The sequence below is a fragment of the Protopterus annectens genome, chromosome 9.part0 (genome assembly GCF_019279795.1).
Source record: "Protopterus annectens isolate FY-2018-M chromosome 9.part0, PAN1.0, whole genome shotgun sequence".
NCBI classification, from domain to species: domain Eukaryota; kingdom Metazoa; phylum Chordata; order Ceratodontiformes; family Protopteridae; genus Protopterus; species Protopterus annectens.
The window spans coordinates 962,585,318-962,610,399 of NC_056743.1; the positions used below are offsets into that span (position 1 = coordinate 962,585,318).

Sequence of the window (25,082 nt, forward strand, 5' to 3'; positions counted from 1 at the left end):
TAAAACTGCATGGAGCAATATTTGAAAATGGTGCATTTATATGTTTTGTGTGTGTGTGTGTGTGTGTGTTTGGATAGTAGTGTATATTTGTATAAAATGTGGTGCATGTGAAGACAATATGAAGTTAAAATAAAATAAAAATTTCTACGTACACTACTGGTAGGAATTGAGGGAACATTATAAATATCAATCTTTTCTTTTCAGGGCTGATGCCAGCAAGTTGAAATTTGAAGGGAAGACATTTCATGTGGTTGGACTTCAGAAAGAGGTCAGATATTCTATAATTTTGCTTTTATGTAGCTTAACTGATATGTAACATAGCCTTAGAAATGACAGCATGGTCTAACTTTCTGGCTAGTATCATTACATGTGCAGCTGTGCATTAACAGGAAAAAAATTTGTATTATTTTTTGCTGTAAAGGAATGCTGCAGCAAGAGTGCAAAATGTATAGAACTTAAATATGAAGGCTTTTAAGAGCTTGGGAAGTTTCTAGATGAAGTAAAAAATCTTTACACTCTTGAAGAGATATCAGATATTTCAAGAAGGTCTACTCATATTTTCTGAAAATGAAAAGCCAACTTCATGCCCACCCCCATGATACCAGGGCAGGCCTCTGGTCAACTCGTGCCCTAGGCAAGGGCTCCATAGTAGCCCCCCCCACACCACCTTTTTAATTCCTTTTTCTCACAGTTTCTTTTATTCTTCAGTTTTTTCCTGTATTCATTCAGCATATTTAAAGAAACCATTTCTTTACTACAAAAAAATGAACAAATAAACAGTGGAAAAGCACCCCTGCTATAGAGGTGCCCTAGGTGGTTGCCTAGTTGGCCTATGCCTAAGGCCAGCTATGGCGCAGAGGGATAGAGTCCTCACTGTGACCTGGACATGTGTTTGATTAGCTGCATGAGCAACTGAGTGTACTGGCCATTGAAGACAGGAAGGAATATGCGGCAGTTTCCAGTTTGCCTGACGTAGTGAGGGTGGTGGTTATGGCTTCTACTTAGGTAACACCTTGTGGAAGCACTAGGTGTTGCACTTGTGGAGCATGAAGTTGTAGTGTATATACTGCCAGGTGGCATAAATCAACAGCAACTTGGAAGGTGGAGTGTATTTATGTGTCTGAAGGCATTTACATCTTCCCAAGGATGAGCAGTATTTTGGAGCTCAAGAAAACACCAAAAGGAAAGATTTTCAGGGGTTGGACACACCACAGGACCTAATAGCTGGATTGCACTCCACCACCACAGGCTTGATACTGGGAGAATAAATGGGCAGATTGGGCTTTCAGGGCAGACATTGCTACTCTAGAGCTGTCAAATACCATGTGGATGTCCTAGCAGAACAACTAGCCTAATTGGGTCCTGGTAGAGAAATCATCAGGCAGGATCCTGTGGAGAAGGGGAAGTGGGGGAAAAACTATTTGAGTTTTAGTCTTTCAGAAACATGTGTACTAGCAACTGGGCAACAATGATAAATCATTTTACTGCTGTCTTATAGAAAGATTCTGATTCTTGAAACTTTTTTCTGTCGAGGCTGTCATGAAGCAGTACACTGAGACAGGAGAATAACTGGGTTTGTCACAGTTGGTCCATTCACTGTTGTCTATAGAGTATGGTAGAGCAGCTAGAATATATGTTAATAATTACATGAATGTAATCTGCCACAGAGCTGTGATGTAGCTGCTTTGTTATCGCTCCTGCTGCCTACTGTTTGTCATGTTAAAGGTGCTTCTCTTTACAATGTACTGAACTACTTCAAATGTAATGAATGACATACTTAACAAGAAAATTCAGGGCAGGGACTTTGTGTGACTCCCATTTCATGTTAGATAGATATATATATAGTTATAGATTTAGATATAGTTGGAGTATGAATCTCCAGCTGTCTTCTGAATGTACAGCGAAAACATGAAATTGCACGTAGTATAACATATTTGAAATGTTTAAAAGGTGTGTAAAAGTGGGTATTTTTTATCAAGCATCAGAATGCAATTATTAAATGCTGTTTTTGTGTATTATGTATATATTGCTTTGTGCCCTCTTATCAAGTGACAAGTTAATGGAAAATACACTAAGAAAAATCAGAGTGGGATTTGTATTATATCCTAACTTCTAAATGTGAAAACAATTAGACATTTAAAGAACATTAAGACTGTGATGATATTTATTTTTTCTGTTTCCATTTATGATAGATGAACCTACTTCAAAGAATTCAGGCTTTACTATTTCTATATACATCTCTGTATGTTGACCATGTTGTTAGCTGATTTGAGGTCCATTTTCAGTAAAGGCATGGGTAGAGAAATTCCATACACACATTAAAGTGGCTTACAGTTGCATTAATAACAATACAATATACAAAAGAATAAACAGTGTTGACATATTAAGGTGCATAACAGTTACGGAAGTATACAGTAAGATGTGTAAAAGAGTAAACAATATTCACACATACATTACATGGTCTAAATCAATACTATATTAAGAATGTAGATAGCTCATCTTCTAACTTGTGTAGATCTGCATACTGGTGCATCATCAACTCAAAGGTGAGAAACAAAAAAAATGATCAAAAAACTTTTACAGTTGAAGAGCAACATTAAAAAAAATCTCTTCGCCATAGCAGGCAATAAGCTTACTAGAGTTACTGCCACAAACTTACCTCACATTAAATGCTTTAGCCAAGTTATAATTGCAATCTTGGCATTTATTTATTAGTACCACTACTGTACCCCTGCACCATCGGGCCATCTGTACTTGCCAATCATACCCCGTGATAGTTTACATCCAGGGCAGCAAACATTATGCTCCAACCTAGTTACACCTCTGAAATAAGTAGTTTAATACAGACGAGTAACAAGACACATAGATGCAATGTTATTAAAAGCTGGGTACAGTAAATACAACCCTGGCTGTGTAATATTTATAGAGACAGTTATTAATAACAACATGAGATCAGGAAGTCTGGACAATGTTAGTGAAAAAAAAATCTTATATCAGTGATATAAACATCTTTGTGTACGAGAGTGAGATTCTCTAAAAAGGAAGTATTTAAACTTATGGGTAAGGGAATGAGACAGCATTGGGGAAGAAGCAAACAGTAAAGAATGATGAGTATAGGGAACATTTTGGCAAAAGAGGAATGATACAATATATTGAGGGAGGAAGGAAAAGAAATACCTGTTTGTGGTAGAATGACTACTTACAGCATATTCACTTTGCGATCAAGAGAATGCATGCCTGAAATTTTATTTTGAATTCAGAGTGAATTATTAGAGTGAATGTTCTCTGGGAGCTTGATGCAGGAACTGTCAGCATTATTAAAAAGGAGTGGATCACCATGGTGGTTAGTAACAAGACGGGCCCTTGAGAAGTGAATTTTTTAGGGGAAAGAGCACCAGAAGGGAAGAGTTTTTATGAAGGCCTAAGAAGCCACCGTAGGGCACAAAGGAGTCATGTGTATCTGTCCACATATCCATTGAGCTTCTTTGCATAGGTCATAGTGGCACACTAGAAAGTAGCCAGAAAAAAAAAATTTGGCACAATTGTTTTATCTTTCTTCTGTTTTTGCTTTATAGGCAATGAAGAGTCCTATGAGGGTTAACTTTTTGTGCAATATTTTAGGGAACAGTAGGTAAATAATGTTTATCATTAATGTTGGCAAAGGTATCCTGTGACTAGATATAATGTTCCTAGTACTTGATTATGTCTTTTAATGTTGTAGTATTGTAATCTAAACTGGACTCTTATGAAAGGCATTGATCAAGAGTGACACCCGCATATTTGACAGTGTCACATTTTCATTGGAAACCCCATTGTTTTAAGCAACTGAGAGGTCTGTGGAATCATTTAGGGAACAGTACAGTATTTGTTTAGTTTTGGTGGGATAAAGAATGAGGTAGCAGTTAAGTTGTCATTGTGCAAGCTTAGAGAAACCTTTGTGTATCTTGAAGTGGGATTGTAGCAGGGGTTAATCACTGCAGAGGAGAGCAGTATCTTCTGCACATTGTCCTACTGATAAACCAGTAAATCCACAAGAAACTTCAAGCAGGAGTAAAAAATCCACAGTCAACCGCAAACAGCACAAACACACAATCCTTTAATATTGAAGCAAATAACATAAGCACTTTCGTTTTGGTTCAGTGACCAAAACTTCATCAGACAACTTCAAAAGTTACACAAACATTATTGTATACCAAACCATATAGGCCACATGAGCAATTCAAAATTCAAACACCCCCAAAACAAATTCCCATTTAAAATCACAGCAACCTCATAATGCAAAATAAAGAAATCACCCAATAAACCCAAACAAATTATAAAAATCACAATAAATATTCCTTTCCTACATGTTTAAAAATTGCACATGAAAAAAGACATAAAAAAGAAAGGATGATGACCAATACAATACAGTAATTATCTCTGCAGACTTCTCAGCTTTAAAATGCATGCTAAAGAGCATGCATCATTCAACCCTGGCTAACAATATGCATTCAGTCTTATTTGCCACAACAACTCTAGGACCTCCAATTTTAAAGAAACAGGTCCCCCCAAAGATCTTGCTCTACTTGGTCAATAATTCGGAAGCCAAAAGAATGCTCTGAATTTTCTTGAGTATGTTTCACTAACGTGTTATCAGTTTTAGCCTTCCTGATACTATACACATGTTCATACACCCTATCTTTAGATATCTTAAGAAAATTCAGAGCATTCTTCCGAATTATTGACCAAGTAGAGCAAGATCTTTGGGGGGAACTATTTCTTTAAATTTGGAGGTCCTAGAGTTGTTGTGGCAAATAAGATTGAATGCATATTGTCAGCCAGGGTTGAATGATATGCTGTTTAGCATGCATTTTAAAGCTGAGAAGTCTGCAGAGATAATTACTGTAGTGTATCAGTCATCATCCTTTCTTTTTTGCTACCAAGTTTGCTACCAGCCATAAGTCCTCCACCCACCACTGTTTCTCCCTTCAAAAACTAAAATGGCTAGAGCTTCCCAATCATCTCACCTACATTCAACTATCTCTTGCCCATAAGCTCATTTTCAACACCTCCCTCTGCCCATCCCTCTCCTCTGCCTTTAAAATGTACCTTCCTAATAGAGTATTAAGGTCAAACAATCAAAATCTATTAGAAGTGCACAAACCAACTCATCCCCCAGGCAAAAACCTTCTATCCTATGGCACTGCTTGCCTCTGGAACTCCCTACTGCCATCCATTCGCACCACCCCTAACCATTTTATTTTCAAAAGATCTCTTCATTCTTACCTATCTTCCCAGTGGGAATGCTCCTGCTCCCACCCCTCATAACTAACACTAGAACTGCTTCTGCTCCCACCCCTCATAACTAACACTAGAACTGCTTCTTTCTTCATCTTCCTTCATCCCCCTGTTTATTCCAGCTATTTTTTCTCTAACAACTACTCTATTATTCCTGTGGTATATGCAATTAATGTATCAGACCTAACCTCTTAAGTTTATGCTTTTTAACATGTAATAATCTTCTTGCACTGCCTTGCAACATGCCTTTGATAAACTGTTTCTCTGCTAGTTCCATCACAACTCTGTATTATTTCTAAATGCTTGTTAACTATTTGAAATTATTTGTTTTGAACATTTTAGAATTGTATAAATTATTAACAATAATCTATTGTACTTAGACTGTTTTGGAGCTTTTCTCCCCAGGACTTCATTGAAAACGGGTTCATCTTGGCCCAATGGACTATCCTGGTAAACCAACTGCAAATAAATAAATAAAAAAATAAATAAAATGTCTTTTTTTCATGTGCAATTTTTAAACATGTAGGAAAGGAATATTTATTGTGATTTTTATAATTTGGGTTTATTGGGTGATTTATTTATTTTGCATTATGAGGTTGCTGTGATTTTAAATGGGAATTTGTTTTGGGGACGTCTGAATTTTGAATTGCTCATGTGACCTATATGGTTTGGTATAAAATAATATTTGTGTACCTTTTGAAGCTGTCTGATGAAGTTTTGGTCACTGAACCAAAACGAAAGCTCTTATGTTATTTGCTTCAAAATTAAAGGATCGTGTGTTTGTGCTATTTGCAGTTGCCTGTGGATTTTTTTTAGTCCTACTGATAAACCTAGGCAGTTGAATGAGAGAGAGAGTTTATATATAGACCAAATAAGGTCAGACCTAGAATTGAGCCCTGAAACTCCTTTGAGTGTAGTAAATTCAAATCAGTTGGTCGAAGCCCCCTTTACTATATGTTTGTTGTTTTAGAGGCAACTAAAAAAATAGTTGAGTGATATTGCTGAAAACCATGTCAATGAGTTGTGCCTGTAGGCAGGTGAGGCTAATTACATCAAAAGCCTTAGTCAGTGTAAATATCGTCTAGGTTCTCCCCCGAAAAGAGGCCATTGACCTACTGGGAATTACCTGGTCAACAAAGTATAAATACATAAATGAATAAATTAAAGAACAGAAAAAAGAAAAGGTAGTATTCACAAAGTTGCTGTATACATAGGAGCTCTGTCCCTTGCTTTAAGTAACTAACTTCTATGTCTTTAGACTCATCAGATCCTGAGAGAAAATTATTGTAATTTTCTTTAGTTTCTTTAATTAATCTGCCAGCCAGCAAAATGTTTTGTGTGTTGACTGTAACTTCTGTTTATCAGTGTGGAAAGTACAGTGCAATATGATAAATAATGATAATACGGAAAAGAAAAGAGAAAAATTTCAGCATTTATTGTAGTTTTTTTCAGGAAGACAGACAAGACTGAGTGTTTTTTTTTTTTTTTTGAAAATACATTATTTGAACAATTTCAGTGTTCAAAAGATAAGTGATGGTCAAACAGATTTATAGCAGGCTAAAGGTCAGAATGCAATATAAAGTAACATAAAAGTATAAAAAGTCAGTATGACATCCATGTCAGCTTACTGAAAGCCAAATGATTGAATGTAATCTGTCAGAAGCAAAGCAGTGATCTTACTTTAAAAAATAACTCTGGAGGGACAAGCCCTAACACCAAGCTCCCTGCACCCCCCAAATTTAATATAGTCAGCTCCAGTACTTCTGCATCTCAGGGAAAGGGAACAACCCTGATCACTTCCACCTTTCTCAGTGATTGCACATTTCATCCAGAAACATTTTTCATTCACACAGGATACTAACAAAGTTATCTTCATTAGTAAATGCAGCATTGGGTCTTGAAATTCAAGGGGAAGGCTTTGCAAAGTATAAAAAAAAGTTTAGATCTTAAATTCAGAAATATCCAGAGAGGCCTGTAAGAATCTAATATATGCACACATATGTCCTTTCACTGTGATATAGTCATTCTGTGACTTTGTACCTCTGTTGACCTGGAAGGACCTTGTACCATGACTGTGTGTACAAGATAACCATTATTCACAGACTCATTAATGCATATTTTGGAGGCTGAACAGGTGCGGACTACCAAGGTAACATTTTCAGCAAGATATTGGCCTTTGTGTTGGCATCTCATGGAAGAAGGATGGTGGAAGCTATCTCAGGTTCTTGTATAGTGTGCAGTGGCATCTTGTGGAAGAAGGACATAAGGAGCTGTCTCGGGTTCTTGTGCTAGCAGTGGCATCACATGGAAGAAGGATGGCAGGAGCTGTCTTAGGTTATTGTAGACTGTGTTGTGTCATCTCATAGATGGAGGATGATGAGAACTGTCTCAAATTCTTGTAGAGTGTGCAATGGCATCTTGTGGAAGAAGGACATAAGGAGGTGTCTCGGGTTCTTTTGCTAGCAGTGGCATCACATGGAAGAAGGATGGCAGGAGCTGTCTTAGGTTATTGTAGACTGTGTTATGTCATCTCATAGATGGAGGATGATGAGAACTGTCTCAAATTCTTGTAGAGTGTGCAGTGGCATCTTGTGGAAGAAGGACATAAGGAGCTGTCCCGGGTTCTTGTGCTAGCAGTGGCATCACATGGAAGAAGGATGGCAGGAGCTGTCTTAGATTATTGTAGACTGTGTTGTGTCATCTCATAGATGGAGGATGATGAGAACTGTCTCAAATTCTTGTAGAGTGTGCAGTGGCATCTTGTGGAAGAAGGACATAAGGAGGTGTCTCGGGTTCTTGTGCTAGCAGTGGCATTACATGGAAGAAGGATGGCAGGAGCTGTCTTAGGTTATTGTAGACTGTGTTATGTCATCTCATAGATGGAGGATGATGAGAACTGTCTCAAATTCTTGTAGAGTGTGCAGTGGCATCTTGTGGAAGAAGGACATAAGGAGCTGTCTCGGGTTCTTGTGCTAGCAGTGGCATCACATGGAAGAAGGATGGCAGGAGCTGTCTTAGGTTATTGTAGACTGTGTTGTGTCATCTCATAGATGGAGGATGATGAGAACTGTCTCAAATTATTGTAGAGTGTGCAGTGGCATCTTGTGGAAGAAGGACATTAGGAGCTGTCTCAGGTTCTTGTGCTGGCAGTGGCATCTTGTGGAAGAAGGATGGTGGGAGCTGTCTCATGTTCTTGCAAAGTGTGTAGTAGCATCTCACGGAAGAAGGACTATAGCAGCCATCTCAAGTTCTTGTGCTAGAAGTGGCATCTCTTGGAGGAAGGGTGGTAGGAGCTGTGTCAGGTTATTGTGGACTGTGCACTGGCATCTCATGGATGAAGTATGGTGAGAACTGCCTCAGGGTCTTGTAGAGTGTGCAGGATGTTAGGAGCCATCTCTGGTTCTTGTGCTGGCAGTGGCATCTTGTGGAAGAAGGGCAGTGGCAGCTGTTTCAGGTTCTCTCAGGTTCTTTTTAAAGTGTGCAGTGGCATCTGGAAGGGCAATAGGAGCTGTCTAAGTGTCTGGCAGTGGCATCTCAAGGAATAAGGATGCTGGGGGCTATCTCAGGTTCTTATATAGTGTGCAGTGGCATTTCATGCAAGAAGGATGGTGGGAGCTGTCTTAGGTTTTTCTAGAGTATGCAGTAGCACTAAAGGTTCTGAGCAGAGGCTGAAACAGAAAGCAAAGGCTGCTCTGTAATATGTTCTATGTGCTCTCAAAGTGAGCCTAAATGTAAGCTGCACATTGTATTTTATTGAGTGTTAAGTTTATCCTGAACAACTGGTAGGCAGATATGTTCAGCTAAATGTAAGCTGCACATTGTATTTTATTGTGTGTTGTGTATCTTGAACAACTGGTAGGCAGATTTGTTCAGTGAGAGTGCTTCATAATTCGGGTCTATATTAGTTCGCCGAAAGTTATTTTCAGTGAACACCTTTCCTCCAACGCCTATTCAGCAAAAATCATTTTCCACAATTCGCTAAATTTACCAAGGGCAATAAAACAATTGCCCTGCAACACAACGGAATCCAAAACCACCTAAATCAACCCACCCAAGTGGGGGCTTCACTCCGCACATCCCCCTAACTATATATACGAACTCCGAGATCACACTAAAGTGGGGAAAAGGGCAAAGTTGTGTGGTTGGCCAACTACTTCCTTGCCCTTGGTAAATTCAGCGAATCACGGAAGTGAATTTTGCTGAATAGGGGTCGACAGAAACATGTTTGCTGAAAATAACTTTTGACAAATTAATATAGACCGTGTAGTTCATAGGTTATAGCAGTGTGAATATCCACATATATGAATACACTGTATATATACTTCTTAAGAAAAGTGTTGCTAAACTGTTCAAGTAAAACTGACTGTTGAGTGAAAAATACTGAGCGAGTAACAGTATTACTGGTACATGAAAAGGAAGCAGTTCATAGAAAGAGAACTCTTCTGGCAGAATATGTTCCTGAATTATGGAAAGCTAAAATGACTTTCATGTTTGTAGTGTTTAATTTATTTTTTCCATTTATTTTGTTGTCTTTGTAATAGTCATATTATCAAGAAGGAATAAGATTAGTCATGTAGAAAGGCCTTAAACGTAACCTGAGAATCAACAAACCACACATTTTAAAATATCCTTTGCAGTCTATAAAAATAGATCTTGCCTCATTGTGGATGTTGGATGATACCAGAGGCTGTGATGAAGAAAACATGAGCAGTTTGTAAGATTAAGATGGCATATACATAAAAATCCAGTTAAAACTGGTCAACACACAGGTGCCAAGATATACACCAATAAAAACAAACAAGTAATGGAACACTTTCTATGGGCCTGGAAGTTATCTTGCACTCTCAATACAGGGGAATGTATTTTCACATCTTTCCTTCTATTATAGTCTAGCTATGTGTATGGAATGTACTTTGCTAAAGTGCAAAGCTAAGTGTTATCAGTTTCTTAGGGACTGGCCCCTCTTGTGGACTACATAATAGAAGAGAGCATGAAGAAAACATCCTCCATAAGATAGACTCCAAGATTTATAGATGTTGTAGTGTATTACACAGCGTAAGTTAGTGCAAGTAGTGTAGGAATGGTGTGGATAGAAGCATTCAATTAGATGTTATGAATGAACTATTTCAGGACAGGGGTTATCCTGTCTCTGTAATAAAAAGTATGAAACAATCTTTATCAAGTACAAAGGATGTTAACTCAAATAATTCTAATGATTTTCAGACTGCAACAGTGATACACCAGAAGGTCAAATTTACCTCCAAGGCTAATTTTAATAATACCAAGGTTGCATTCATGACCAGGTATACTAATGATATTAAATACATTACCAATATTATTAGGAGAAACTGGAATATATTACTTATAGATCCACGGATTGGTGAATTAGTAGGTAAAAAAACAAGTTTTAGATATAGAAACAGTAAGAATCTAAAGAGATTATTATGCTCTGAAAAGATTAATACAGGAATAGTTACGAGAAGTAGACAAATATTAAGATATGGCACATTTCCTTGTAATAAATGTAATATGTGCAGGTTTATTGCCAGTGACTATCAGTTTATTGTCCCCGATCTAAACTATGTATTTGTACCGAGTTTTTATGCTACCTGTGAAACCATGAATTTAATATATTTGACTACCTGTACTGAATGTAGGGCATATTATGTAGGCTTAACTTCTAGAAGATTAAAAGATTGTGTATATAATCACATTTATGACATAAGGAAAATGAATTTAACAAATGCTCTAGCCAAGCATGTAGCCACATATTCTGATCATACTTTTAAGTTTAGAGTTTTGCAGATTGTAAATCTTAATAAACGAGGGGATGATAACCTGAATTATTTAGAAACAGTGGAGTTGAACTGGATTTTAAGACTGAGAGCCCATGTTGAACCAGGGCTTAATCAATCTATTAGTATAAAACCTGTGCTAGCCACACGTAGGTGAAATTTTGTATAAATTTTGTATATGTTTTTATATATATGCATATGTTTATATGTACATATGCATATATCTTTATGTATACAGTTTTAGTACTTAGTTTTAGTATTTAGTATTGGTCTTACATGTAATATTAGTGCATATTATATTATATTATTTATCATTACTTGATCAATTAACAGGTTTTTACATTTATTTACTTATATATTTTTGGAATTGGTTTTAATTGTAGTTTTAGCTATAGTTATAATAAATATAATAATTATAATAATAATAATTATAGTTTAACTTAATATACATTTATTTAATAGATCTAGTTTTGATGTATTATATATACATTAGGATTTGAGCATGTCTGAGTGTTATTATTTATTTATTTATTTACTTCTGTTTACTTATTCTGCCGATATCTTTTGTTGAAAGCAACAGTTACATGCTCTATGTACCCTTTTAATGACAATGTTTCACTTTAAGTTTTAGTTAGAAAACTGAATGATTGAATAAGTGGATTATTGATGTATTAATTAAACCTTGACTAGCTATATAAGCTGCCATATTGAATGTTAGTTTAAAACCTGAGGAAGCGTATTTGGATATACGTGAAAGCGCTTGTTTTTATCTCAATAAATCCAGTATAATTTATTTCATCGTGGTGGTCTCTACTTGTTGTTGCTTCGCAAATTAATATAGACCGTGAATTTCAGAGGTTATAGCAGTGTGAATATCCACATATATGAATACACTGTATATACTTCTTAAGAAAAGTGTTGCTAAACTGTTCAAGTAAAGCTGACTGTTGAGTGAAAAATACTGAGCGAGTAACAGTATTACTGGTACATGAAAAGGAATCAGTTCATAGAAAGAGAACTCTTCAGGCAGAATATGTTCCAATTATGGAAAACTAAAATGACTTTCATGTTTGTAGTGTTTAATTTATTTTTTCCATTTATTTTGTTGTCTTTGTAATAGTCATATTATCAAGAAGGAATAAGATTAGTCATGTAGAAAGGCCTTAAACGTAACCTGAGAATCAACAAACCACACATTTTAAAATATCCTTTGCAGTCTATAAAAATAGATCTTACCTCATTGTGGATGTTGGATGATACCAGAGGCTGTGATGAAGAAAACATGAGCAGTTTGTAAGATTAAGATGGCATATACATAAAAATCCAGTTAAAACTGGTCAACACACAGGTGCCAAGATATACACCAATAAAAACAAACAAGTAATGGAACACTTTCTATGGGCCTGGAAGTTATCTTGCACTCTCCATACAGGGGAATGTATTTTCACATCTTTCCTTCTATTATAGTCTAGCTATGTGTATGGAATGTACTTTACTAAAGTGCAAAGCTAAGTGTTCTCAGTTTCTTAGGGACTGGCCCCTCTTGTGGACTACATAATAGAAGAGAGCATGAAGAAAACATCCTCCATAAGATAGACTCCAAGATTTATAGATGTTGTAGTGTATTACGCAGCGTAAGTTAGTGCAGGTAGCAGCAAAGCACAGGGTGTTAATACACAGAAAGCTCAGTTTTGCAATCAACAAAGTAATACTGTAGGCAGCTTATGCTGCTGAGTGCATAATGACATGGAAATTGGGAACTCCATTCAGATAAGTCACATGCTGTGTGCAAATGACAAAACCAAAAAATGGAAGACCAATTCAGAAACACTTAAAAATGTGCATTGCACCAAATTCATACCTGTTTTTTTTGCATGGGAATTATGGTATGTGTTGTAATGGAAATAGGACATGGTGACAACAGCTAAGTCAGTAACGTGTTAATGGCCACCATTGATGGCAGTACCCACAATGTTGCAATCACTGCCATTTTCTCCAAAGAAAGATGAACAAACAGCACCAAAGATTGAGAACTGCTTCCTTCTGCAAAGGGAGGCTGTAAAGGACCGTGTCAAAGTATGTCTCCCTCAGGAAGAATTGAGGGAATTGTGCAATATGATTATTTCCATAGATACTAAAGTATCTATAGCTTTACCTATCTTAGCAACAGAGGCCTTTCAGTGACCTACTGGGACATACTAGAGATATCACAGCCATTCAGATTTCTAAATCCTGAGCCAGTTTCTTGACATGATGCTGCAGCATGCAGTGTAGAATATCTGGTTCCTTGGAACTACAGAGGAGAGAACCAGCATCATGCAGGCATTTTTATGACATTGTTCATTTCCCTGAGGTTTTGGAATAGATGGCAAACAATGCAGCTGAAGACCCGCACCTAGTCCAGAGGGATTGCACTATGTCAACAGAAAGAGCTTCCACTCCTCTAACTGCCATGTAGTCTGTAATGCTCAGTACATTATTTATAACATGTCAGTGTAGCACCTGGAGAGTTTCCATGTTTCTCACATCTGTCACTTATCAGACATATTACAAAGGTTTCAGTTTGCAGGTTTCACAGAGGTTCATCTTGTTAGTAGATACACACACATACTAGATACTTAGGTCTGTATACAGATGTAGCATGTAAGCAGAGAGCAGGCCACATATATGGTGTCTGTTGTAGGCAAGGCTGGATATGCCCTAGAGTCATGGTTGATAATCACCTTCAGAAGACTCAATACAGTGAAGCAGGTGTTCAACCTACTCAAGGAGTATTGGATCTTGAAATTCAAGGTTATGACTTTGCAAATTATATAAAAAAACTGTTCAAGTAAAATGAGTAGTTGATGAAGGGAACAGTCCCTTTTGGCTGTAGAGCTTACTGTTAGCAGTGTTTTTTCCAGAATCCTTGGGAACATTTTTCCAAAATGCTGTTATTCAGTTACTGCTTCACATTTTATAAACACAGCACATTTTCACAGTTTGTATTTACTAGCAAGACTTTCTTATATTTGAGGACTTTCCGTAGCTTTTGCCAAGTCACAGGCAATTTGACATCATAATGCTTCACAGTTAATTTAAAAAGTAGTAAGCTACTAGCAGTTTGGAAATTCACTACAATTTTACCATACTCACTACCTGCTTCAGTAATTGCTTTCATCAATATTCTACAGTGCATGCTTCATACTTCAAGGATATGTTTCCATCACATTTCCTTCAGCAGTTTAGTAATGCGGTTATTTATTTTCATTTGTTTACTGTGGTAGGACACTGATTAAATATGACCAGTTTCTGGCCCAGTTTGCGAGACAAATGAAACAGCAACATAATACAAATTTCCAATGTTCACAAATTAGAAACATGCACAGTAGACATAATTCAAGAGTACAAAACAGAGTAACAGTAAGTTAATTCCATTAGGTAAGGTTTGGAAATTTACTACAGTTTTACCATACTCACTACCTGCTTCAGTAATTGCTTTTATGAATATTCTTCAGTGCATGCTTCATACTTCAAGAATATTTTTTCAACACACTTTCTTCAGCAGTTTAGTACCATGTTTATTTATTTTCATTTGTTTACTGTGGTAGGACACTGATTAAATATGACCAATTTCTGGCCCAGCATGGGAGACAAATGAAACAGGCATAATACAAATTTCCAGTGTTCACAAATTAGTAGCAGGCATTGTAGACATAATTCAAGGGTTAAAAATAGAGTAACAATAAGTTAATTCCATTAGGTAAGGTATCTAAGTTGCTGAACAAATGGAATATAAAATAACAGAAAATATATGCAAGAAAACAGAACGTGTTTTAAAAAAGTATGTGTCTCTGCAGTTTGTATAGGTTTCCAGACCAAATAAAGGATATATATATATATATATATATATATATATATATATATATATATATATAACTGTCAGTACACTGAAGGAAGCACTTGCTAGACTTTCAGTAAGGCATAAGAATTATTAGGTAATATTGTAAGAAAAATAAAATTTGCATTGGCTTTGCTTTGTTAGATAGGATTTGAATTATAGTCTAAATTCAATGTAGTTAGTGACATCATTGTCGTATTTTGGCAGTAACTGCCAGAGTTTGGATGATAGTATGGAAAATACTCTGGTTTACACAATGTAGTTTAGTTCTTGGGGTTTGCAGAATAGAATCAAATGGTGATTTTGTTTGGTAATTATAGTCAGGACTGGTGTTGATAGTTGTCTGTTTGGGAACAATGGGATGTAGGTTTCTTTAGCAGCATGAAGTGAAAAGAACCTAGTAAGAAGCCCTTTGTTTGGCCAGAAGACACTTGACTTTTTCAGCTGTGGGACAATGGTATTCTGTTCTTGGGGGTTTAGATAAAGCAATCTATTTATTTATTTTGTTAACCAGATAGGTGTAATAGTCTACTGATCCTTTTCATTCACACTCCAGGGTCATAAATCAGAAAACATACAATTTTCAGTGTAATTGATGCAGCATAGTTAGTAAGAAATTTACAAAAATATTCAGTACATGCAGTGCATTAGAGAGATACAAATACATTGATATCTTGGTAGGGTTTACAGCTTATGAAATTTCTTCATATTTATACAATGTTTATATCTTAATGCATTTCAACAGTTCCATGTGCAATTTATGCAATTACATATAAAAGATGTCAATTAAGGATATGTATCTTGAATGTTGTTATCCAGTGTCATGAAAACAGGTGCAAAAGACTTCCTTTTGTAAGTTATCTTTTAATGCCATTTTAAATGCTGTCAACGTTTGTTGGTTTCTGACTTCTTTTGGGATACTGTACAATGTAACAGGTCCAAATTTGGAGATGGCCTTTTCACCTATAACAAATGGGGTATTCCTTGTTTCTTCTTATTGCATAGTTTTGCTGTGTATGTGGCATATTCCTTTTTGGGGGGCAGTACTCAAGCTTCACGATTCTTAAAAAGAAGAGTACTGAGCAAGTGACAGATGGAGGAAGCCAGCTGATAACCTTTAGTACTTCGCAATAATACTTTCTTGGATCAGATAAAAAGAAAATCTGCAGATTTTTGCAATATATTGTAGTTTGTGCTGTAGACTGTGTGGTGGCATAGTAGGGGCAAACTGTACTCAAATTTAGGAATAAGTATATTCCTGTCTATGGCAGCCTGTATTAAGAGGATAGGAGTTAGGGGATTCTGCAGCATAGCTTGAGTTGAGCCAGTACTTTTGTGGGAAGTTTATCAGTGTATGATGCAAAGCTTAAGCAAGTGTTTAGAGTAAATCCTAGATATTTTTGTTCTATGAAAATTAGAGATGATGATATTGGGTTCTTCAATGGCCCAATGGACTATCCTGGTAAACCAACTGCAATAAATAAATAAATAAATAAATTAATGTTTGTAAGTATCAAAGTTTGCAAGGAAGTTAATTTGGTTGAAGTAAAAAAGAATCTGATGTTGTTTTTGGGGAGTTAATAAGTAGCTTATTCAAAATAGACCAGTTGCAGAGATCATTAAAGCTAGTTTGCAGTTTGATTTGTAGGGAATTTAATGATTTGAGTTCAGCAGTAGATTGTTATTAACATTGCTGTGCTGAGTCTCTGAACTGGCTCAGAGCTTCATTGCCATTCTCACAAGCTTTTTCTGCGGTATATTCCTTCCACTCAGTTTTGCCCTGCCCATTTCTTTTTCTAATCTAGTCTATTAATTAACCTCACACACTTAGCGCCATCTTTAAACACTAGCTACTGTAGCAAGAGTTTCTGTACTATATCTCCACGTGCAAGGTGTGCCTGCCCTGCAAGTTAAAGTAACTACAGCTCTGTCTGTTATGCTTAGTGTCAGAGCTAGTTTTGTGCTCTGTAAATCTTAGAATTTGTTTTTAGGCATTATTTGGTTTTATTCAAGTCTGTATACTTAACTACTTTAAAAGTATTACCCTGTATTAACAGCTAATTTTCTAAGTTGTAATGCTACAGCGACTATTCCTGTAGTATTTTTAACAATTCTCTTTCAATGTTAAGAGCCTGTAACATGTTAATGTATAGTAGTTTGTAGTTTTCTCTTCTACTGTTTTCCTCTTTGTTTGCAACATTTGGATATCTAAATAGAAGTGGTCAGGTACATTGTGTGATGGAGACTTCTCTTTTCCGTTATAGTAGCTGCTCTGCTTGTATTCATATCTATTTTATTGCCTGTTACAAGTATATTTTTCACTGTACTTAGAAGAGTATTGTCAGGATATTTTTTTCATTGCTACTGCAATACTTTTAGTAACTAGTTTACTACTGTGTTTCTTCCACTTTTTATATCGTGTCTTCTCTACCTTATAAACTAACTTTAAGTGAAGTTATCGGTTATCTTTTTTTCCAGCTTTTAAGCATTGCTCTTGTAGCAATGGTCCAACCCCACACACTATGCTGTGCTGTTTTACGTTTTAAACCTTCTACAGCTGTAACCTGATTGTGGCCCTATCCAAAATATCAATTAAAGGGATTCTCCACTCTCAACTGTGTTCAAGATTTAAGAAGACCCAGAGGAATTTAACAAAAAAACTCCCATAAAAATCTACTACTTTATTTTAAGCAAAGTATGTGATTGTACTCTTTAAATATATCAATGTACTGTCTTTGTCAGCTAAACTGTCTAGTCTCCATGGTGAGCACACCTTACTGGGAGGGTTTGTTTTTCCCATCCCCCTTCGTAGTCTGGAACAGGAGACAGAGCAAGTTTATGATTCCTTGCACTACTTTTTATTTTTTCTGTAGCTACACTTGTTTAGATAGGTAATTTCTTTGTGGTAGCCACTAGCACGGGAATTAGTCACATTATTCCTGCATAATACATGCTAAAGGTTTTTCAACTACTGTTGGTTTATAAGTACCTGATTGTTTTTCTTGCTGTGCTGAGTCTTGGAACTAGCTCATCCCGCTCCGTTTGTTCTTTACTTAATTTGGGCTCACTCCGCTTCCCTAAGCTACCCCCATTCCCACCCACCCCTGAGTACTCTACATTTATACTCTAACCACCCAGTAAGGGCCCACCCCCTCTCTCCAGTTATCCAATAATTATACATCCCTGCCCCTGATCACTAATCCCGCCCCTACTTTTCTCTCCATTCCCTACCTCCCACTCTTTCCACTTCCTATTAGCTCTATACCTATAGCTATATATCTTAGCTCTATAGCTCAAATCAATTTCCCTCTCTCCACCTCTGGTCAGCCACAATTTTCATCACTTACTCTTTTTTTTTCTCCCTCCTCTTACCTATTGCTCCATCGTATACCCTCTTAACTTTCTTACAAAATCTCCCTACAACCAGTAACTCCACTCTCATCATCTCAGTAATACACCTACATAAAATAACAGCATGCTAGTGTATTTCCTCTTAACTCCCATTCTGTTTCTCCTCTATGGGTTATCATCTTATCACACTAACCTACTGTACTCTCCACTGTCACCCAGTCTTACCCAAGTAACATCCTCTTACAGTATAACCCTGCTCTTCCCTGTCTCCTCCTCTCTGTACAATACCTCCTATATTCAGTTTCACAAATTAAAACATTTCAGTCTTTCTCTCTCCTCCCTTAAACATACGTTCAAACCCACCACCTACTGCTTTTATTTCTCTAAACCTAATTTCCTTCCTGTAACACCCCTACAGATGGGGACAACCACCCCAATCTTGGTCCATCCCCACCCTACCTCACCTATTGGGCGCCAGTTGCCCACCTCTCCAACCAAACACCTGTCTATCCACTCCATAAACCTGCAAAGTCTCCTAAACCAAATAACAGAATTACATGTTTGGGTTGGCCACCACTCTCCTTACTAACTCTCTTGGAAACCTGGCTCAAACCTCATATCACAAACTCAGACATTCCAGCAAGACAGAATTTCCAAAAAAGGGGGAGGTTTTGCTGTCATATACTCAGAACAGCTTACCCTATCCCCCCTCTCCCTACCCCTTCCTGACTTCTCCCCTGCAGAACTTATCTTTCTCAACTGTCACCTTAACCCACACAAAAAATTTGCCATAGCATCTGTCTGTATACCTCCTAGTAACAATATTCCAGTTCTTGGGTCAATTTTATCCTGGATCTCCCAACATCTGTCATATGTGACAATATACTAGGTGATGTCAATATTGATTGAAATAAACTCTTTCCCCACTCCTCTAGCCTTAGAATTAACCTTTTTGGTTTCAGTAAACTTATTTCTGCTACCGCCTGCATCAATAAAAATTCCTGCTCCATTCTTGATTGGATCTTAACTTTCAACCCTAATCAGTACCATAATCCTACCACTTTACCAGACTCCTTAAGTGATTACTTCCCTATCTCAACACTAAGACTACCTTCGCAAACCCCAAAAACCCACCTTTATAGAGACTGCTGCAACCTTTCCAACTTCATCGCAGAAACATTCAACAACCAACTGTCCGTTGTCAATTGGTATCACTTGAATAACCTTCCTTTAAATTATGATGTTCTTGAGTTTAACAGTATTTTCCTAAATACACTAAGCGCCCTAGCACCCATTAGGAAAATTAGGATCAAATCTAATCTCACACCCTGGCTCTCTAAAGATACCCTTTCCACTATGAAACTTAGAGACAGTACTTGGAAACAACGGATAAAGTCAAATCTTCTTCTCTTCTCCTTAAGTTCAAAGAACTAAGTAACCTTACTAAAAATCTTACTAGCCATGATAAGAAAAAAATTCTATCAAGAAGCTCAATCTACCCACACTTCAGACCCCACCCAAATTTTTGTACACCACGAACAATATTCTTTGTTATTGTTTTTTTTTTGTGTATGTAGAGCTTTTCTCCTTGGGTTTCCACTGAAAAGGGGCCACCAGCCCAGCTGGACTAATCCGGTTAACAAAAGACAAATAAGTAAATGATAAGGAACAGTTTTGGAAGGTCTACCCAATGATCATTGATGAACAGGAAATATAATAGGGGGCCTAAAACAGAATCTTGAGGGACGCCAGTACTTAGTAGCATTAGTGGAAAGGAGCTTTCCTTTAGATAGTGTTTGAACCACACCAGTACATCATCAACAAAATTAAGCCTGTTAATTTTTTTTTAGTAGTAGAACATGATTCACTCTATTAATAAATAAGCACCTTTCAGTGCTCATTGTTTCTGTAGCAGTTATGGGTTTTACAGGCTCAGGTTGCTAGCCTAAGGCCCAAAGAACATGATCTAACTGTCTCAAATGTCCTAGTCATATCAATGAAGACCACAGCCAAAATGAGTCCTTCATTTATATTGTTACAGATGGTATCGGTGCTGAGATTAAGGCAGTTTTGCAGTGCTGAAAGCATTATAGAAGATGTGTTTGAAGGGTAGTGGTGTTTTTGTCAGAATATGCTAAAATCAAAGTCTGTTTTATAACTGTGCAAAGCAGATACCTTTGCCAATTACTGCACTTGTTGGCTGGGAAAGATACTGGCAGATTGTGTGAGCCAAGAAAAATAATTGTTTAATTTTAGATCTCATTTTCTTCACATAGAATTTGAAATTTAATACCTGGTCAAATAAAATGATGGTAAGTATTTTATTTGAAGGACACGGTGGTCTTGATGTAAAGGTCAAGAATGTTTACAGATGAGGAAACCTTTGCTAGTTTTTATGTGTACCATATAGCATGGATTTTATTTTATTGGAGTTGAGGAGAAATGTTTTGCATTTTAACCAGCAGCAGAGGTTTGCTTTACCAAGTATTGCTGGTGTTTGTTCTCTAGCTCAGAGTAAACATGTCTTAATCTGTATATGTACATACTTAAACTGTAAGAACATTTTCCCAACACATTTCTTTGTGCAATTTAGTACATTCACTGTGGACTTCTTTGGTATGCAATCTTCCAGCAATTTACTGTGGCTTCTTAAGTAAGCAACCTTTTGAAGTTTCCTATCACTTTCTTAAAATATTCAACTGTATTTATCATTCTATCTCTGTGGTTTAATTTACTTCAGTCTCAATGTCTAGCTTTTGTGTTTGCTTAAGTGTGGTAAATGAAACCATCTAATGCTTCTGCCTCTGTCTGCCTTTGGGTGTAGCAAATATATAAGCCTAATTAGTCTGTTCAGCACAACATAACAAAAGACAGTTAAAATGTACATTTCACTCTGAGTTTATTGAACACAGATAAACTCCATAGATTTTAGACACGGTTTACCACATCTCTTTAGAATAAACCATTCAGCTAGCAGTTATTTAAAATGTATTCCACTGGTACTTGTTTTGAGAAGGTTTCTCCCCTCCTCATTTTCAATATGTACACTGAATTCCCTTCTGTTAGTTTCACAGTAGTTCAAGAGCAGATTTTCAATATAGCCAGTGATAGCAGAAATTGAATTTGCCAAAATTCTCTACCGGTTATAATATTTTGGTGGTATTATTAACTCAATGCGCTGTCAATTTTTATTATGTCGTCAGTCTTTATGAGCCAGCTCCCTTATGAGGGGAAAACTCCTACATTTAACACTTGTTACTCACTTTGATATAACACTCATAGGCTACATTTGAAAAACAAAATATTCAGTTTTACTTTAAGCATTTAAGAACAGATTCTCTCACTTTCTCCGTGAACACTTTTACATATGCCTTTTTTTTTCTCCAAAGCAGCAAAAACTAACATCATAGTGCAAGGTCTTCCACTAAGCTCAATATCTCTTTGTTACTTGTGGTCTGATCTCCATGTTTGCATCAGTCTCTCTTTTCCTTGACAGGTAAATATTTCAGCCAAATGCTCCTTCTCTACTCATACAAAAATATCTCTTTTCTCCTGTTTTTCTTTTCCTTCCTTTTATAGGAAGGGGGTGTGGCCTACTCTACTCAGAGGGTGTGTGTGTGTGTGTGTGTGTGTGTGTGTGTGTGTGTGTGTGTGTGTGTGTGTGCGAGTGTGTGTGTGTGTGTGTGTGTGTTTGTGTGCATACTGTAGGACCCACAGCAGTTGTTTGAGGGCATTATACCACAATTTGTACATAGAATTCAGAACAAGCGACATTATACCACAATGTAAACATTGACGTCTAAACAAGAGACATTAGTATCGGATATTGTTAACTGTATGTCAGCATGATTAGAATTTTTCCAAGATTATAAAGACAGAATTTTAGTTTGCAGGACTAGATATATTAGCTGAATCTAAAAAACATTAGTATTTACCCTTTATTCCTGTACACAGGTCAGGCATATGTTTATCAACCGGAGGTGAAGCTGCAGATAGCAATTAAAAAAGTATTAAAGGATTTTATCTGGGAAGGGAAGACAGCAAGGGTCAAGTGAGATAAGCTGATTCTTCCAATAGAACAAGGCGGACTAGGATTACCCAATTTGAGGGGGTATTTTACAGCAACACAGTTAAGGCTCTTATGCATAGCACAAGCAGAAAAATGTTAATTCAAAGTGGAAAGGAATGATGCTAACACAGGGGAGGAAGCTTAAGAAGTATGGAGAGATTGGGATTTTGGATGCAGACTATTAGGGAGAACAACCAAAATCATACAGCATATTATATTCATAAAATAGCAGAAAGTATTCTAAGAACCAAACCAGCACGAGAATGGAGAAAAGAGATTTTGCCGATAGGGATTACTGTAGTCAGGAATACAGATAACTGGCAAGAGGGGGGCTTGAATTTATTGGAGAAAACTGGCAAAGGAACCATAGTATTTGGAGCAAATAACTAGAAAGGAAAAGGTAATAGAATGGGAAGAGGCCAAGAATTTATTTGGGCTGCAGGTCAGGGATTGCCTTCCCTATCAAAGATTGATATCAGAGTATAGGCAAAGAGAAGAAAATAGGGGGCTCCTAAATAAAAGACCAGCACTGGTAGAATTTTTAATAGAATCTAGAACAGAAGTTGCCATTAAAAAAGGAATAATTAGTAAAGCATACAAAATGGTACATGATAATTATAAGAATCAACCAGAGCAGCTTAGAAAGGATTGTGAATAAAGACTAGATAAGCAGTTCACAAAGAGACAATAGGGGGATATATGTATATCTCCCAAATATGCAACAAAGTCTAGAAGATTTAGGATCTTTGCATGGAAGTGTTTACATAGGTATTTTTGGGGTCTATATTAGCTAGTCGAAGTGTCAAAAGAGCGAATGCTCTTTCATCAACTGCTAATATGCGAAAGCACACAAAGTCGAACATATGGAACAGCAATTTTTTCCTGGGGGGGAAAAAACGCTGCTTAAAAAAAGAAAAAAAAAATCCACAAACAAAATAAAGTGGGGGGATTCGCTCCCTACACCCCCAACATGAGGGGCTGTGCCCCCCACACCCCCCCTACTTAAATATACCAACTCTGAGATTGCACCACAGTGACGGAAATGGCAAAGTCCCAACAATGGCCCAGCAATTTTTTTCCCTGCAAAAAAAAAAATCACTGTTCAGGCTGGTCGACATTGTGTGTTTTCGCATATTAGCAGTCAATGAAAGAGCGTTCACTCTTTTGACACTTCGACTAGCTAATATAGACCCCATTTTTATACCCTAAGTAGACTCCAATTAATTTTTCCTCAGGTGGATAGCAAATGTTGGAGGTGTGAGGAGCAAGAAAGAGGTAGCTGGGAACATATTTTTTGGGAGTGTAATGAACTGGCAGACTTAGGGATTCCCTGTGGACCACTCTGTTGGAGATGCTGGGTTAGCAGATTGGACTGACTGGAGAGATTAATTTTTTTGAGTTTTGCTGCAGAATCAGAGTTGTCTAGATATAGTAAAGCCTTGCTGAGTCTAATTATGGTGGCTGCCAAAAAAGCAATTACTAAAAAATGGAAATTAAACTCTAGACCAACTTTACTAAAAGTAGTGAATATAGTAAGAGAGATAAAACAACTGGAATTGGAATCTTTAGAAAAGGGAAGGAGCAAACTACATAGGAAAAATGGGAATTGTGGGAACAATATATGCAGAGCAGGCATGAGGTTTAAGAGGCAGGATTTGAATGAGTCATAATGCTTAACTGAAAACGACTGGATGGTTTATAAGTGATGTGTAATGCTTTCAACTACAGTTGTTTCAATGGTATCTGTGATATATACTGTTTGCAACTAAAGTGGTATCATTTTCTATGTTTTCATTTATATAATTGTAAGACTGCCTTTGTCATATGTGAAGAATGAATAAAGATGTTTGGAAAAAAAAGAAAATTAGTATTTAATAATCCATTAACAGGAATAATAATAATAATATGATAATATTTAATAAACACATTAATGATTAACAGTACATTAGTAATGGGGAAAATTATAAGTTAAAAAGTTTGACATTGACAGTAATTAAAAATTCAGCCACATAAGCCATGCTGTTCCACTTAATATTTGTCTTTTCGGCTTTTCCCTGTTAGGGGTCGCCACAGCGGAACTCCGGTCCGCTAATGATTGGCAGTAGATTTTTTATGGTGCCGAGTTGCCAGCCCGATACCCAGACTTCAGCGAAGGCACGCCCATTCACGCATGTCTTTTGGAGGCCACTCGACCGTGGGGAGGACATGCAGACTCCACACAGAAGGCACTCCAGCCATGAATCGAACGGGAGAACTTTTTGCTGTGAGGCAACGACACTGTACCACCGCTGCATGCTGTTCCACTTGCTGTTCCACTTAATATATGGATAATTAAAATCCCAAGTAAGAGTTTTGGACTTTTATCTGGAAGGATCATCATTTTTAATAGAAATTTTGCTAATTTATTGGCAGTTCATGCATTTGAACATCATTTGAGTACTACAGATTTATGTGTTTGGCATCCAATCATCCATCTAGCAGGGGGACTAGATTCAGGCATTGAATACTTTAAAAGTTTGTTTCATTACAAAATTTTATATTTTTTAACCCAAAGGAATAAATCAAGATCTACTATGGCAATATTTAATATGACTTCAATTCTTTTGGAGTGAATGGTTTGCAGATTTGTAATAAGTATTTAGTTTGCATTTTTAATTAAAGTAAATTGGAAAATGAATGGTCATTTAAACCACTGTAATTTGATTCATTA

At 36.8% G+C, this 25,082-nt stretch overlaps 1 protein-coding gene across 1 annotated transcript in view; it reads left to right on the top strand.

The window, feature by feature from the left end:
* The window catches only part of FRMD3 (FERM domain containing 3), a 1,518,736-nt gene that overhangs the window by 988,711 nt on the left and 504,943 nt on the right, over window positions 1–25,082 (top strand). The window contains exon 8 of the mRNA XM_044082188.1: window positions 205–268. Within this exon, the coding sequence (XP_043938123.1) occupies window positions 205–268 (64 nt within the window). The remainder of the gene's footprint in view (window positions 1–204; window positions 269–25,082) is intronic.